General features: G+C 37.6%; 1 protein-coding gene across 2 annotated transcripts; it reads right to left on the bottom strand.

The window, feature by feature from the left end:
• Nucleotides 1-857: 857 nt before the first annotated feature.
• Grsf1 (G-rich RNA sequence binding factor 1) lies at nucleotides 858-17,723 on the bottom strand. Of its 2 annotated transcripts, none has more exons than XM_026402596.2 (10): nucleotides 17,255-17,723; nucleotides 14,979-15,135; nucleotides 13,511-13,666; nucleotides 12,858-13,001; nucleotides 11,932-12,067; nucleotides 8,164-8,348; nucleotides 7,291-7,412; nucleotides 4,842-4,977; nucleotides 3,979-4,054; nucleotides 858-2,216 (listed from the first exon to the last, which is right to left on the bottom strand). In XM_026402596.2, the coding sequence occupies exons 1-9, from the start codon at nucleotides 17,606-17,608 to the stop codon at nucleotides 4,005-4,007; spliced, it is 1,440 nt and encodes a 479-aa protein (XP_026258381.1). In that variant the 5' UTR covers nucleotides 17,609-17,723; the 3' UTR covers nucleotides 858-2,216; nucleotides 3,979-4,004. The 2 variants fall into 2 exon arrangements, with proteins under 2 accessions (XP_026258381.1, XP_026258382.1); XM_026402597.2 differs by lacking the exon at nucleotides 17,255-17,723 and adding an exon at nucleotides 16,968-17,237.
• Nucleotides 17,724-18,279: the final 556 nt, after the last annotated feature.

Below are 18,279 nucleotides of genomic sequence, written 5' to 3'. Positions count from 1 at the left end.
AGTTTTTCTCCCTTGCACTAACTTAAGAAACAGCTAAACCAAAGCAGGATATGGGGACTCTGACCACAGACTCCAAACCCACCATTTTTGACAGTTTTACAGCAAGGATTATAAAGACATAAGGAAATCACACAGAAGATAGAAATTCACTCATTGCTTCCTTCAAAAGCAAATAATAATGCACAGCCAAGTTTGAACAAAAAATTTTGAGACACAAAAATGTCCTGTGAATGAATAAGACTTTTATTCTGTTATGTGGATCTCCTCTTCTCCTAATAACTACATTTGCCTTATCAATCAATCACTCACTCACTAGCCTAAATTATGAACAAAAACTAATAAGTAGAATATATGAATTCATATGGTGACTTCCCAAAAATGAACCTGTTTTATACTGAGAACTCAGTCTTTAGTGAAGCAAGAAGACATATTCCTTGAATTTACCCATCACACAGTATTTTAATGCTCTTGCTCTCATTCTTTTCCCAAAAAAGTGCAAATGAAACTCATTAGCTGAAGACAAAGTACAAATGAATGAATTCCTCACTAAACCCAATCCCAATAGACTCTACAGGTGTTTTCTAAAGAAAATTAGATACCAGTTATGAATGGGATTGTTCAGACCCTGAACAAATGACATAAGTACGGACACCAGTTCTCACAACTTGGCACATTCAACCACATATGAAAACATTTCTATCTGAGTAGTACATCTGTTAGATTAAGTCATGTACTTACAGGAGAATTTTTTAAAATACAACTGAAAATCATTTCTTCTTACATTAATATACCAGGAATTGCTGTAATAAAATATATAAGCAACTGACTCACATACTCCAATAATAAATACTCTCAGGTAATCTTCAGGCTAAAGTGAGCCTCCATTTATTGACTGCTTACAGTACAGTGATTTTTGTATCTTAGCTGGTAATCAAAGATGGTTATATATTAAGTGAGAGAAAACATCATCTCTCTTCCAGATATCACCTCTCTGAAATCTGGGAAAATTCAATTTTAAGAACTATAACCGCATCTCCTGGTGGCAGCTGTCACCCTGAGAACAGGAACAAGGCAAAGAAAGTATACAGAACTTTGATTCTCCTACACAGGTGCACATAAAGTTAGTTTATTAATGACTACATTTTGAAGCCAGCCATTTTGTCCAATATTTAAATAACAAGCTGTTAATATTAAAGCAGAAGGTACTGCCACAATGTGGCAGAAGTAGCTTTATCCATAAACCCTTCACACAATTATACATTAAATGCTATTTTTATTTAAAGCAAGGCACCCCTACTTGTTCTAAAATATGGGATGTGCTACTGCACTGAAAAGCAAATGAGGAGACAGATTTTTTTTTTTTTTCCTGTCTAGAGCTGGTTTAAATCAAGTGAAGCCATTAATGTCCGTATAAGTCTGGACTATTGTGACATATCACTTTACAGTTTCAAGACTAACAAACACCCTTAAGGTTTACCCAAAACCAAAAAAAAAAAAAAAAACAGAGGGGGGGAGATCAACTTTTAAGTTGAGACTAGACTTCCCCCTAAACAGACAGGCACCAATGTTAAATGCCTTTAACCACAAGGTTTAGAAAGGCAAAACATTTCTAAAGACATAAAACTGCCAACTTGTCATTTATACTCACTAACCTGTGGTATTTATTTATTTTAATCACTATCCCTATCTAAATAATCAAATATAGCTAAAATTAAAACTATCTGCCACACCATAGTGGTTTAAAGGTCTGAAACCTTTCCTTGCTTTGGTGAGTGTTTGGTTACAATAAAACATTATTTCATCCATAAGAAGCTTTACATCAGAGCTCTCAATTCATAGGCAAAATCAAAACTTTGAACAGATTATTTTTTAAATGAGAAAAAGATTTTTTAAAGATAGTACTGAATAAAAATATGTAGTCTTTACAATGGGTAACATATCCTCTATAAAAACAAACTGCTTAATTATATAAAATAAAGAATTAATCAGATTTTCTTAATCAGATCCTGAACAGTTTAAACAAAAATTTAAGATTTGTGGTTTATTTCATAATACCAAATTGAATCTTTCTCCTTCTCAATTGTTCACTATGAATTTTTCTTAGAAGCATTAACCCCAAACCCAAAATCCTTTCTCTAGCAGTTTCTGCCAATAAACAGGAACTTTATAGCCCATGTCCAAGAAAGATGTGCAAATGAAATGCTTCTTGCTTCATCCTGAAAATAAAACAAAAAAATGTTACACTTTTGTTTTGCTTTTTTTTTTTTTCGGCAGGGGGCAGTACTAGGAATTAAACTCAGGGGCACTTGACCACTGAGCCACATCCCTACCCCTATTTTGTATTTTATTTAGAGACAGGGTCTCACTGAGTTGCTTAGCACCTTCTTTTTGCTGAGACTGGATTTGAACTTGCAATCCTTCTATCTCAGCCTCCCAAACTGCTGGGATTACAAGTGTGAACCACTGCACCCGGCTGCACTTCTGTTTAAAAATGTTAAAAAAAAAAAAAAAAAAAAAAATTACTTGTGTTTACATACCATTTAAAAGTACAAGTTCATTTTTTTTTTTTCCTTCCTGACTCAGTATAAGTTATCTGACAAAATTTAAGTCAGGAGCCGGGCATGTTGGTACACACCTATAATCCCAACATTTCAGGTGGTGCATACCTATAATCCCAACATCTCAGAAGATGGAGGCAGGAGGATCACAAGTTCAAGGGCAGCCTTAGCAACTTAGAGAGACCTTATCTCAAAAATAAAAGGTATTAGGGATGTAGCTCAGTGATAAAGCACCCCTAGGTTCAATCATCAGTACCATAAAAACAAAACAAAACAAAATTTAAAGTAAGGAAATTAAGGCATTAAGGTACCTAGCCTTGTATGATTTCTGGCACTGTGCACAAAATACATTGCACATAGAAATAAGGTAATAATTGGGACTGTGGAACTTTATATCCAAAAATAACCTACAACATCTATAGTAACAGAATGTGTTTTACTACATATGGGGAAATAATTGCAATACAATATATGAAAACAATTAATGGAGAAAAAAAGATATTACACATTTAGTCAAAGGACACTGAGATATATTTAGCAGCCAGGTGCAGTGGTACACACCTATAATCCCAGCTACTCAGGGAACTAATGCAGGAGTATCACCAAGTTCAAGGCCAATCTTGGCAACTTAGGGAGACTGTCTCAAAAAAACATTTTAAGAGGGGCTGGGGATATAGCTCAGTGGTAGAATGCTTGCCTTGCATGCACAAGGCCCTGGGTTCAATCCCCAGCACCACAAAAAAAAGTATGTAGCTTGGTGGTACAGCATCCCTGGGTTCAATCCCCAGTTCTGAGGGAGGGAAGAATATATATATTTATTAAATATGTCATAGATAAGTTAACATTATGAAACTATGTTCTTCCTAAGACAAAAAATCATTTTCAAAAGAAAAAGGAAGTAATGACAAATTAACTGCATATGAATGACACACCCTGATTTCATATATAACACCTTTTATATATTGTAAAAATATCTCACAACTGAAGAAATGTGTTTACATTTTAGTGGGAAGAAAAGCTAATGCAAGGGAAACTTTCCATATATTATAATTTACAGCTACAAAAGATAGCTATACAATTTATGGAGGGGCACAGCATGATAAATGTTGGGAATTATGAAAAAAATTTTATGCATGGATAATGCTTGAAAGCACTATACAATCAAAATGAACTTTTATTCTTTATAGTGTTACTTTAACTATCACTAGAGCTTGATCTTTATTAAAAAGAGAATGGTTTCTACCATATTACAAATTAGTGAGTTAATGATTATTCATCTATTTGAAAATAATTTCCATAATTGGACCTCTTAAATTTACTTTACTTGGGCTGGGAATATAGCTCAACAGGGCACTAGCTCAGCAAATGCAAGGCCCTGGATTCAATGCATACACGGTAGGAAAAAAAAAAAATAAATTACCTTACTATCTGGAGTCCCTGGAAGTCTTATTTTCCTTTTGGACATGAATTCAGGAACAGTTCAATATACCTATGCTCTGAAAACAATAGAAAAATATTAGTTTTTAAAACCTGAAAAGGCAGAAAAAATACTGCAGCCATTTTTCTCATAGTTTAGATGATATTCAAACATTTTTCTTTATTGGGGGGGGGAACGAGGGCTGGAGTTGTGGCTCAGTGGTAAAGTGCTTGCATGTAGGAGGCCCTGGGTTTGATTCTCAACACCACATATAGAGAAATAAATAAAGGTCCATCAACAATTTTTTTTTTTTTAAAGACAGAGTGAGAGAGGAGAGAGAGAGAGAGAGAGAGAGAGAATTTTTAATATTTATTTTTTAGTTCTCGGCGGACACAACATCTTTGTTGGTATGTGGTGCTGAGGATCGAACCCGGGCCGCAAGCATGCCAGGCGAGCGCGCTACCGCTGAGCCACATCTCCAGCCCAACAATTAAATATTTTTTAAAAATGAGGCTAGAGAGGATGGCAAACACCTATGGTCTTAGCTACCAGGAGGCTGAGGCAGGAAGATCACTTGAACCCCTTAAAGTTGAGACTAGCAAGACCCCATTGCCACCCAAATTTAAAATAAAAACATTTAAAAAATCAAAAACAAGTAGGCAAAAGCAAAATTAAAACAAAACCCCAACTCTGGATAGAAATATAAGGAAACTGGCAGTCAACTAAATGTTTTTCTTATAATACAGTGTTTTATATTTTACCTTTATTTTCCTTAGGAAAAATTCTAGACCAATCCCTAAATAAGGAAGGATATTTGTAAGCAAAGGTAAGCACTGAATACAAGGAAAACCATGAGCAATACTTACGAACATGGGACCTATCCTTGAGCATAGCTGCAACAGCATCCTCATGAGTATCGAAGTGCACATCAGCTTCTCCAGTAGCCTTTCCACTGGAACTGTATTCCATGGTGATTCTCACAGGCTTCAGGGGAGCAAAAAACTAAACGGAGGCAAACAAAAAGAATATAACTGAACTAGAACGAAGCTTTAGATGTCTGGTGGCTCTACTTTTTTTTTTCTTGCAGCACTAGAGATCAAACACAGGGCCTCATGTGTGTCAGGCAAGCAATCTACCCCTGAGCCACATCCCCAGCCCAGGTAGTGGTGGCTCTGCTTTTGCTTTCAGTCATTGATTCATACACCTGACACAGTGGTTTTTAGAAAATTCATTAAGCAATAAGATAGTTACAAATCTACCATCTCTTCTGGTCTGAGTTTTCTCAGACTCAAGATTACATTTCAAATATCTGTTATCAAAGAACCTCAAACTACAGATCCTTATACAAATGGTTCTCACACACTTTTTCATTTCTCCCACACACATCTGTTTCTAAAGAATATCTATCAAATATACTTTATTCCTTAGTAATACATTTAATCAGATACGTAGCTATCAGTTTTCAGAAATACACAAACTGGGCTACCACACTAAATGATTATCATTCCAAACCAAAGCAACAACACGTTTCTTCCTTTTTTTTTTTTTTTTAAATATTTTTTAGTTGTAGATGAACACAATATCCTTATTTATTGTTATGTGGTGCTGAGGATCGAACCCAGGGCCTCACATATGCTAGGCAAGTGCTCTACCACTGAGCCACAACTCCAGCCCGCAAAAACAAGTTTCAATGAAAACTTGCAAACTTCAATTGGGTAAAGATATAATTCCTAATATGCGCCTTTTTTTTTTTTTTTTTGTACTGGAGACTGAACCCAGGGGTCTTTTATCACTAAGCTACAACTTGAGTCCTTCATTTTTTGAGTCAAGTTCTAACTAATTGGCTTAGGACCTCGCTAAACACTAAACAACTGACACTGGCCTTGAACTTGTGATCCTCCTGCCTCAGACTTCCAAGTCACTAGGACTACAGACATATGTTACCATACCTAGCTCTTAGTATGTTTTTTGAAATAATGACAACTCTGAGGCTTCACTAGTAACCAAAGACTCTACGTTTGGATCTATCTTTCATACATGTTCTCAAAATCATAAAGTTGAGAGCTTTGTAGTTTTATGTTTTATTTCACATAGTATCTATTACTAAATAAAAAATGTATTTTAAATTTACTTTCTCAAATATTAGGGAATCCCATTTCATGAAGGCTACATGGTATCTCATAAAAACTCAAGCCTAGATTTTTGTCTAGTACAGATGTGCCCTGAATTTGTAATGGTTAGATGGTTCCAGTTATGATTTTTCAACTTCACAATTGTGCAAAAGCAATCCAAATTAAATAGAAACCATAAAAAATTAAAAAATTAAAAATTAAAAAATTTTTAATTTTTCCCTGGCTAGCAATACAAAGTAAGGTACTCTGCTGAGATGCTCAGTAGTGGCAACAAACATCTCCCAGTCAACCACAAGATCACAAAGATAAACCACCAACACCCTACAGTATACTGTGTTGCTATGATGTTTAGCCGATTAGGTATATTAAATGTATTTTCAAATTATGATATTTTTAATTTATAATGGAACACCGAAATATCTGTATATAACTGCTCTGTAAAAAAATAAATAAAAAAACCTCTGTAATCATATGCTTTAGTGTCATTTTCCCAAAGTGAAAGATAAGTTGAAGTCATTTATTCTAAAACCAAATTTTCCTACTTTATTAATAAATCTATACCATTTTGCTGTGCATTTATAAAATCCTCACCTGATTTTCACAAGTGTAATAAAAAGCCACCCCCACCCTTTTAAGTTGTGGATGAACCTTTACTTTGTTCTTATTTATATGTAGTGGTGAGAATCAAACCCAGTACCTCACACATGCTAAGCAAGCACCCCTATCACGGAGCTGCAACCCCAGCCACACCCCACCCCCTTTTTTTTTAATATATATATTTTTTAGTTGGACACAATGCCTTTATTTATTTTTATGTGATGGTGAGGATCAAACCCAGGGCCTTGCACATGCTTAAGCAAGTGCCCTACCGCTGAACCACAACCCCAGCCCTGGCCCCAGCCCCCACCCTTTTTTTAAGAGAACCAGTCCACCTACAATCCACAAGTTGGCCTCAAACTCCTGGATTCAAGCAATCCTCCTGCCTTATCCTTGAAGTAGTTGGGACTATAGGCACAGACAACCATACCCAGATATCCTACACTTTTCAGCTACAAAAAATTAAACAACCTTTACAACAAGAGAAATACAGCATTTTCTTCTGCACCTTCCACAAACTAATACAAGTTCAATTTTAGAACTTCAGTTCAAACCTATTGAGAATGGATATCTTAATGGCACACACATTTATAATGTCTTGGGCATTAGCTTGAAAAGGTAATCCTCTCATGTGGACAAAATGCAATGAAGGCGTAGTTCCAAAATCAACAGCTTCTGGAAGCTTTTCTGACATCTCCTTAGGCAATTCTGAAGGAGAAACAAAAAACACCATCAAGGACATAAAGCATCAAGAGCTATTAACAGATTATAATTAGATATGACCTTTATATCAAAATCTTCAAATCATCTTGAACCAGTAAGGAAGGGCTTTAAAAGCCAAAATAATCTCAATTTCTGCTATTTAACAAATATCACCTGAATACCCATAAGTATCTAATACTTGAATCCACTACTAAATTAAGAACTTAATTTTCTGTTACAACAGAACGAAGGTAAACCGGTCATAAACTAAACTCTAAAGGAAGAGAAACTTTCTGGGTTCCAGGAGTAAAGGAAAGGAAGATAGAAAAATATAGTGACAAGATAACTTCAAAGCGCCAACTGGAAAATACTTAACAAATTTCAAAGACTCCAATGTTGCTTCAAGGTTAGGAATCAAAGAAATTATTAAATCCAGAGGCAAACAAAATCCTTAATATCCCTGCTCTGTACAACTATCTTTCCCTATCTTAGTTTAAATGCTGACATTTTACTTCCTTTCATTACATTTTTAGTGTCCAGCTTTTAATAGACTACAAAATTAAGTTAGAAACATAACCAAATAATTAAGCCCTTTAGTATATATTCAAAATACATACTACAGAGACATTAAATCTTTAACTCAATTTCCTTGTCCTGCAATCTCACAATACAATATGATTATTAAGAAAAATAGTTTAACAAAAACCAAAACATACAAGATAGACCCAATGAGTCTCAAAAGGAGATAGGACCTTACCTATCTCCTTCTCATTTTCAAAACCTGTCATGGGTCGAATGTCTTCATTTACTTCATGTTCTTCAAAGACCATTTCTGGCTCAGTTATATACTTAGCAGTAGGAGAAGATGCCATTTTCTTTCCCTTATGAGAGCCAACATGGGTTCGAACTTCATTCCTTCTGCTTGGAAATATCTCTATATACCTAGGTCAAAACAAAAACGAATAGTCACAAATGATGCAAAATAACTGTACATTGAACCCATTTAAAATAGGTTTTAAGGGGTTGGGGTTGTGGCTCAGCAGTAGAGCCCTCGCCTAGCACGTGTGGGACGCTGGATTCCATCCTAAGCACCACATAAAAACAAAATGAAAGTATTGTGTCCAACTACAACTAAAACATAATACTAAAAAAATAAATAAATAAAATAGGTTTTAAGATATTTCCAATAGCTTATAAAATACATGTATCCAAAAAAAAACAGGAAAGGGAAAATTTAACAGTGACTGCAGATATTAACCCATGGAAACAATACTCTGAACAGAATAGATCAATAATTTAATCATTTTGCCTCAAAATTTTTGCCCCAAAATATATTTTCATATACATTTTAACAATATTTTTTACTGTTTTGCTTTATAAGAATAACTATCCTCGTTGTAATTGTGGGTACAGAAACTAAAACTTTTTTTTTGGAATGCAAAAGGTCTGACAGATTTATAGATTTTTTTTTTTTAAAAAAGAATCTTTACAAGGTTGCTGTGGCTTAGATGCCCCCCCCCCCCAATTTCTTGGTTAGGAGCTTCGTAACTGGAGTGACAATACTGGGGGATGCTGTGAAACTTTAAGATGGTCTTTTAGTCATTTGGGGGTACTGCTCTAAGAAGGGAATCCTGAAGTTAATTCTCAGAAAAGTAAGTTGTTATAAAAGCCTGAGTCTACCCCTGAAATCACTCTGACTTCTTGTGAGATGTGATTTCTTCTTCCCACAGGTAAGCACTCATACCATTCACAGCAGGGGGTACCTTGTCAATGCACCACACTGTGTGGTCTTTCAGCATCTAAAACTATGGGCTAAATAAACCTCTTATTGTTATAAAGTTAGCCTGCATCAGTATTTCATTACAGTAATGAAAAGCAAACCAAAACAAAGGTTTTTTTGGTCTTCTTTCCATAGTTGCTTATCAACCTGTCGAAGCCCTGCAATTGAATTCTTTGAAAATTAGTCACATTTGTAAAAGATGGTCCCAGTGTAGCCAAGTGCAGTAGCACACACCTATAATCCCAGCAACTCAGGGGGCTGAGGTAGGAGGATCACAAGTTCAAGGCCAGCTTCACAGACCAAGGGAAACCCACAGCAATTTAGCAAGGCTCTGTCTCAAAATAAAAAATAAAAAATTCCCTCTATAGTCCATCACTGGTAAGAAAGCTCAGTGGTAAAGTACCCAAGTTCAAACAAAAGAGTCACAGGATAAGAAAAGCTACCTTTTCTAGAATTTCCCTAGGAGGTAAATGAGAACCTAAGAATTCTGACTTGCCATTATAGTGACAGTGGGACTAAATTAAATCCAAGCTTTTTTTCCCTCAACACTGTTACTCCAAACTAGCTTATTAAACAGGAGCTGTAAAAATTATTTGTATTATTACCACTAAATAGGGAAGAGAGGTGGGAGGGAAAAGGAGGAAGAAGGGGAGTTGCACAGAAGACGGAAGGAGACCCTCATCGTTATACAGAATACATGTATGATGTTGTGAGGAGAAAAAGAAAAAAAAAAAGTGTGTCACATTAGATTGGATAGAGAGAAGTGATGGCAGGGGAGGGGAGGGGAAGGGGGGGATAGGAAGGGCAGCAGAATAGAATAGACTTTATGATTGCTGTACGTATATAGGTGACTCTATGACCAGTGTGATTCTGCAATCTGTACAGTCAGAAAAATGAGAAATTATGCCCCAATTGATTCAAATGTATAAATTGCCAAGATCATTGTAATGTCATGTGTAGCTAATAAAAATAAATAAATTTTTAAAAAAGTGAACAGAGCCAAGTGCAGTGGTGCACTCCTGTAATCCCAGTGTGTTGGGAGGCTGAGGCAGGAGGATCATAAATCCAATGCCAGCTTCAGCAAGGGTAAGGTTCTAAGCAACTCAGTAAGACTCTTTATTTAAATAAAATAAGAAATAGGGCTGGTGATGTGGCTCAAGGATTGAGTGAGCTAATAAGTTTTAGAATGACTTATTATGTAGTGACAAAAAAAAACAACCCACTCACTATAGCTTGGACGCCAAGAGTCAGTCACAAGTTCCACAGAAATCATATGGAAAATAGCTGGTGTCCTATAGATAATGATTTAATTTTTCTTCATTTAAATTTAAAGTTGACTCTCTTGGTAGGCTGTATTGAATTATAGGCATAAATGCCTATTATTTGTGCTAATATTCTCATAGTACCCCACAAAAAACAAAAATCAGACATCATAATCCTGCCATTAGGCTCAAAGCAAAATGCAAATAAGTTCTCCTTTAATTGCTTATACTCTAGAGTCAAGAGATCGTGGCAGATCTAAAGATCTGGCACCCTCCAACTCTTTTTCATTTTTAGTATTAATACTAGAAACTTTATAATTTTACTTGTGCCTCATGTTTTTGTGTGTGGGGAAGTAGGGAAATTGCATGAGTTTAACTCTCAAGCTATTTTCTCATATGACCAGAAAAAAATAAATAAATAATTTTTAAAAAAAATTATTTGTATTTACAGACCTAAAACAATTAAATGAGGGACTAGGTGTGTAGCTCAGTGGTCGAGCACTTTGCCTAGCATAAATGAGGCCCTGGGTTTGATTCCCAGAACCTAAAAGGAAGAAAAAATAATAATTAAATAAAACATTTTTTTGAAACAGAGTCTTGCTATATTGCCCATGCTAGCCTCAAACTCGCATCCTCCTATTATAGCATCCCAAGTAGCTTGGATTACAGGTGTGTCACTGTGCCCAACTCAAGAACCACTTTTTTAAAAAGACCTATGAACCCATTCTATAAGTAGATTCTGAAATAGTCAGCTTTTGGAGTGGCGCTATTTAAAAAAAAAAAAAAAAAAAAAAAAAGCTTCGAAGGAGCTAAATAAAAAGGCCAGAAAGCAGCAAAACAGAGATTTAAAATTTGACAATTTCCTATGCCTCCAAAATTGAAGCTAAGCACAAATCACCTACATCATTACATGCATCCTGATGTGATATAAACAGGAGACACTGCCTGACCCAATTTCTTCAAAAGTCAACTGCATTTTTAAAAGGGAAAAAGAATAAAAAATAAAGAAGGGAATTTGCTCTATTTTAAGAGAATCAGTGTCATATTAAAAGCAAGGTGTGGATTTGTCTGGATTCTGGCTCAAACAAACGAACTACAAAAAAGTATTTGGGGTTTAACTGTGAAAAGATTGTGGGTTATTACTGGATAATAAATTATTATTCATTTTGGATTAACAAATTATTGACATTTGTTATGTTTATTTCATCTGTTTATTTTCAGTATTTGTCTTTTAAAAAAGGTATTTTCTTTTTGTTGTGATTATGTAAGAAAATACCTTTATTAAAAGACAAATACTGAAAATAAACAGATGAAATAAACATAACAAATGTCAATAATTTGTTAATCCAAGCAATGGATGTCTGGTGGCTCTTCATACTATTCTACATTTCTGTGTCTGAAAACTTTCAGTCAAATTAGAACACATTCATCAAAATGACTTGAAGTGTGATGCTGCTGCATCACTAGTATCTGTCTCACTCACCGGTTACCAATTTCTTCCCTGTGTTTCAACAAGGCTTGGTTGGCCATTTCTGGTTCTTCAAACTGCACATATGCTTCCCCTGTTTTTCTTCTCCCTCTATAGTCCATTACAAAAGTAATGTCCACTATATTCAGTCCTAGGATACAAAAAATTATTCCAAATTAGTGTTGCTACCAGGAACTTTTTATAATCTTTATAGTTAACAAATGCACTAATAAAACTTGTATGTGGTTTTGCCAATCCCAAAGCTGGATACATGCTTAATGAGTAGAAGTTTTTATGCAGCCAGAAGTTATTAATAAATATGTATTTATATTTTCAGAATGTTGATGGTCCAACTAACCAATCTTTTTTCAATACTAGGAATTGAACCAAGAGGTACTCTACTACTGAGCTACACCCAAACCCACCCTGCTACTGAGCTACACCCTGCCTTTTTTTTTTTTTTTTGAGACAGGATCTCGCTAAATTTTCTAGGCTAACCTTAAATTTGAGATCCTCCTTCTTCAGCCTTCAGAATACCTGGGATTATAGGTGTGCAAGACCACGCTCAGGTCCAAGTAATCTATCATAAACACACCGTTCCCTCAATTTTTTTTAACTTTTTTGTCATTAATTATATTTGAAGAGACAACAGAGATTTAGACTAACATTACTACTAATGGCACATATTTTATAGCTAGAAATTAGATAAAACTTTGAAATCATATAAATGGTTATTGTATTAGACAAATACGGCCACTATTTTGAGCAGATATTTTCTTCTATTGTAAGACAAACTCTCATGAAATTCTGAAAAGTGACATCCCCCAAAGATCTGCCTATTACATCAAAACACATCTAAGATATAGAACAACAAGGCAAGGGGACGGGGTGTGGGGGGAGAAAAGAAATAAGGACCCAAACATAATATGACTACAAAGCACCTGCAAAGAAGTCCACGATATCTTTCTCATTGCAACTATAAGGAAGTCCTCTTAATCGAACTACACCATCATTCACCACAGGTGACGACTTGACCTGTAGGCTTTTCATTAAGGCATCCACATCTTCATTATTTATCTCATATACTACAAAGAAAAAGCACAAAATGGATGTAAAATTTACATAACAAAGGACACCACTTTTTTTAACCTTTATTTATTTATTTTTATGTGGTGCTGAGGATCGAACCCAGGTCTTCACACGTTCTAGGTGAGTACTCTACGGCTGAGCCACAACCTCAGCCCCAGAAAGACACTACTTTTTAAAAAAGAAATCAAATACACTAACACTTGGTAGATTATCCAAGAATTAAAACACCAATGGTTTTAATCTTTTTGCACATCTCTGAAGAAAATAACATTTATTGAACATTTATTATGTGCCAATCATAACCTATTTAACTCTCACAACTTTAAGATAAACTTGGTCAACACTTTCAATCTATAAAAAATTCTGATGATCTCTCTAAGCTTCATTTTTACAAGTTGTAAAATAATGCATTCATAATATTTAACTATTTCACTATTGTTAACGAGTCTTGCAAAATTTAAAATCTAATGCAAGATCATAAAAAGCCAGAATCTAAGGAACATACCTTCCACATATCGCTGACCCATGTACATGCGGTGCTTTTCTAAGGCTTTCTGCACATCCTGCTCTGACTCCATTTCAATTAAGGCATCACCCCTTCGTTTCCCATCTCTATTTAAAAGGAAATGTATTCCATTCTCACTATTGCGGATTCTGCAGTCTAAAAGTATATGAATAAAGTCAATTAAAAACAGAAATCAAACATCAAGCTCAATTATACAAGTCATTAGAATGCAATTTTCCTACAACAAAGGAGGAACCAAAATGCCTGTCACATTCTTTACACAAATCCCCATCACTGAAGTCATCCAAACACTAATGAGGTAGCGGTGTCTAAAATGTTCCAAGCAGAAAAGATAAGTAAACCTTGGCTCAGAAGCTTAAGATCTTCTGACCATTAAATGTCAGGTCAGGCTGGGTGCAACTCAAAATGCATTATGTCCATTCCAAAGTTTATATAACCGGTTTCAAATCACTTAAGGAATTAAAATAATAGGTTTAATTCCTATGAATAAAATATCTCCTATAAAAATAATTCTGCTATGATAATTTAACTTCCCCATTTTCCATTATAAGAAAGGTATCCCCATAGTACACATTTCCTACAATGCAAGTCAAAGATGTAAGTGGCAATTGGCTTTATAAAATTCGTGACTCACACAATAGTATGAACATTAGTACATTAAGTCACATCTTTTTTTTTTTTTTAAGATTTTTTAGTTGTTGATGTACCTTTAGTTTTTATTTATTTATATGTGGTGCTGAAGATCGAACCCAGTGCCTCTCACATGCTAGGCAAGTGCTCTGTCACTGAGTTACAACCCCAGCCCTTCAGTTACATCCTTTTACCACACTTGAAAGTGACATCTACTAAAAGCCCTTTTTTAAAATTTTTTCTTTTTTTAGTTGTAGATGTACACCATACCTTTGTTTTATTTTTATTTTTGTTTTTTATGTGGTGCTGAGGATCGAACCCAGTGTTGCACACATGCCAGGCAAGTACTCTACCACTGAACCACAACCCCAGCCCCCTAAAAGCCTCTTGAAAGGAAAATTAAAAACTACAGTCAGATATAGAAACTAAAAAACTAAGGACTAGTAAACCTTGAAATATGTTATTAAAGGAACTTTATGCAAGTAATCTTGCATTTAAGTTCATTTACTACATAAACAATTACTTTCAATCCCACATTTCCACTAATAGGTTTGGCTTTTTGTTATGTACATAGTAAAACTTAAAAGAAAACTGGCTTCATATCATGTCATTTTAATATTATTTTTGTTGCAGTCAATCATTAAATATGATACATACCACAAACAGTATCATGATGTCACTTGGTATTGAATGTAAAACCAGCCAGAACAATTTCCTATCATCAAAGACACTGTCTCCACCATAGCTACACTTGGGATTCTGTAGATCAACCCTTTACTCAGACAAAATTACATATTTAAAATACAATAAGATTTACCTGAGAAAAAGTTAAGCACATCTTCCACAGTACATGACCAAGGCAATCCTTGAGCTCGAATGAGATAAACATCATCCACCTCCTCTCCTAACTTGGATGGGGCCAATTCATACTCAGGGAGTGGTGGAAGGTCCTCCAGGTAGGTAGTTTTGGACTCCTTTCAAGAGAAATGAAGAAAAGACAACCAACTTAGTGCTTATTTCTTCAAACAGATGCTCTAGATATTAAGATTATTTCAGAGGTCAGAAGTAAACTTCACAAATCTAACTTTCCTGTTTTGGCTTAAAATTGAACATCCTAAAGCAATAAGCAAATATATCCTAGTCATTTAGCAGTGCAAATTTTCTTCGGGACTTATTTTTAAATTCATCAACCCCAAATTATAACTAATAATAATGTTTTAGTTAGGATAGTACAAGAAGGATTCCTTCAGTATGACAAAAATATTTTAGAGTCCCCTACACAGAATGCACCACATTAGACCCTCATTTCAAAATAAGACACATACAGAAGACAAGATGCTTCAAGTGCTATAATTAAGATACAAAATACTATAGAAATTAAAAATAAAGCCCTAACAGAAAAAGAATCAGGAAGTGATCAAAGATGGACCTTGCAGGAAATATAAAAGTTTGAGAAATATAAAAGTATTCCAGTTTGAGGCGAGGGGAAACAGCAGTCCAAACAAAGGTGCATTTGAAAAATAGCAATTAATCCCATTTGTCTTGCAGGGTAAAAACAGAGCCAAAGAAGATGAGCTGGCAAAAGGAACTTGGGTACTATACAGCAGAAGGCCTCTGTGTCCTTCACTTGGGTTAGCAAAGGGAAGTTAATAAAAAGACACTGAGGAGTGGGTAAAACAACAAGACAGCAGGAGGCCTTGGAAAGATTAATCTGTTGGACCAATTGAATAAGGGAAAGATCTTAAAAGGCAATAGCAGAAGTGTGAGGTAACAGGAGCCTGAGAAATACCTAAAGTAGACTATAACACTGAGCCCAAACTGGAATGTAGAGAGAATCCAACAAAGCACTACAGCCGTAAATTGAGAACGTAAATCAAGCTTTAAGACTTGCAATCTACTAAGCTAAGGACAGATATCTGTGTTCCAGTCAGGTTTTCATGAACACTTAAAGTCCAATTTTAAGGCGTCAATGATAAGTGTAGGCAAAATGTCTAACACACAACAGATTTTACAAGAAACCAGCTCACAAAGCGATTCTTTTAAGACAACTTTTTTCTCTTTTCCCAGAATTCCATAAGCATCATAAGATTTTACAGAAAAAAAGCAGGATAAAGTATTGGGCCAGTATTCAAATCAATTAGCTCAGCCATGAGCAGACAGCAGCCTCCCAAATTCCATAAATTCAAGGAGAAGCACAAACTGAATTATGATAAATATGACCCAAAGCATTAGCGCGGTAGGTAGTGAAAAAGTGAGCTGGCACTTCTCAGATACCACGTAATAAGCAGAAGAAAAAGCTCCATATACAATGCATAGAATAGTTGCAATCTGGGTTCTTCAAATACACACTTTAAAAGATAAGAATGGAAAAAAGTAATGGAAAATATTCCCAACTGGGGCCCAAATCGTAGCCCACTAGACGCTCCTACCCCACTCATCCCCTCCCCCAATATCCAAGTGTTCTCCCAGTGGACCGCAATCGACAGTCCTAAAGGACCTTCTGTCAAAGGAACTGGAGTTGCAGAGGTGACCTTCAGTAAATTGGGGCAGCCCGCCTTTCCCAGGGGAAACAAGAGAGAGGGGCGCGCTGGAGATGCGGCTCCTTCCCAAGCCAGCTCACGCAGCTGTGTGGCGAACCTTAGTATCAGTGGCTACCGTGAGGCGCCGAGGGCCGCCCGGGCCTAGTGCTCCAGCTGCACGGAAACTCCCAACCCTCCGCGGGGTCCGGCCTCCCAACTTCACGACCAGCGGGCGGAGAGCTAGAGGGATGCGGGGTTGGGGGCATCAGCAGCCTCACAAAACCTACCATGGGCCCGGCGGGAAACAAGGCCTCAACATTCACCCCAGCCACACTTACACTGCCCAACCGACCAGAGACTCGAGGGGAGAACAAAACAAGGAGAAAACCCAAGGCCTGGGAGAGCGTCCCTTGTTCCCGTGCCCAATAGGAGGACGGAGCGGGAGGGGGGCGGGTGTGCGGCGCCTGCCGCGGATACCCGGGCGCGCACTCGAGGCGCACGCGAAGAGGCGCGGGGACGCGTGCGCGCGTCCGGAGAGGGGTCCAGTGCGCAGCCCCTCGCAGCGTCCACGTACCTGGCTGTAGCTCCGCGCGGAGCCCGCGGCGGCCGCCAGCGACTGCGGTAGCAGAGGAGCGCGCAATGCAGGGTAGGAGGCGGCGGCCACGGCCGCCGCTGAGGTGGCCGCAGGTGGAGGGCCCGCCAGCCTCCCGGCGGGCGCAAGCCCGATCTGGAGGCCCCGCGTCTGAGAGGCGGCGGCCGCAGCGGCCCCTAGTAACAGCAGCAGGCGGCGGCGGCCCGAAACGCCCGAGGGGAAGGAGCCAGCGGCGGAATAAAAGGGCAAACAGGCAGCGCCGGTGCGCCGGCAGCTGCTGCAGTTACAGCCGCAGCCCCGGAGCAGCGCCCCGAGTACCCAGCGCGTTCCGGCCATGGACTCCGGAGGCGGCGCGGGGCCTGGAGGCAGCTGCCGCTGCAGCGCGAGCGGAGGGGAAGTGGAATCCAGGGCCGGGGAGGGGGCGCTGGGCACATGCGCCGCGGGCGCCAGGGGCAGTGGTGAGTCGGAAAGAGGCGGAGGAGAACGCGCCGCTCCGCCCGGTCTCCGCCCTCAAGGCGGGGCAGCCCGCGGGTCGGGAGGAGCAGCGGGACGCGGGAAGACCGCCCCACTGGTCTTTTGCTTGGGAAACTGAGTCCCAAAGAGAACCCTGCGATGGCCTTCCAACTCTGGATTGGTCCCTGACCTGAAGCGCAGGTCTGCTGCCGCCTCTCACTGTATCTCCGAAACGTGTGATGTAAGGAGCGAAAAAACTATTTCTGGAAAGAATTGTGATTCTTGATTATAAAAAGATTCTGGGGTAGTATCAGAGGTTTGGTACCACCACATGAGATGTTTAGGAAGCCAACTTTCTTTGTTTTAAAAAATCAAATATTTATGCTGAGAATGTATATTACAAAGATGAAGCCTCCCCTAATGAGACAGTGTAGTCACAGGGGACTTGCAGAGATTTGCAAATAAAAAATAATGATGGGTTGTGTAGTTTTCCTATGTCTGTATTTGTCAAGGCTATAAGGATAAATAGAATTCCTAGAGTTAAAAATAGAACA

Source organism: Urocitellus parryii, chromosome 10 (genome assembly GCF_045843805.1).
Source record: "Urocitellus parryii isolate mUroPar1 chromosome 10, mUroPar1.hap1, whole genome shotgun sequence".
Classification (NCBI taxonomy): domain Eukaryota; kingdom Metazoa; phylum Chordata; class Mammalia; order Rodentia; family Sciuridae; genus Urocitellus; species Urocitellus parryii.
Note: the sequence above shows the minus strand (reverse complement) of the source record. Positions and strands in the feature narration are given on the sequence as shown.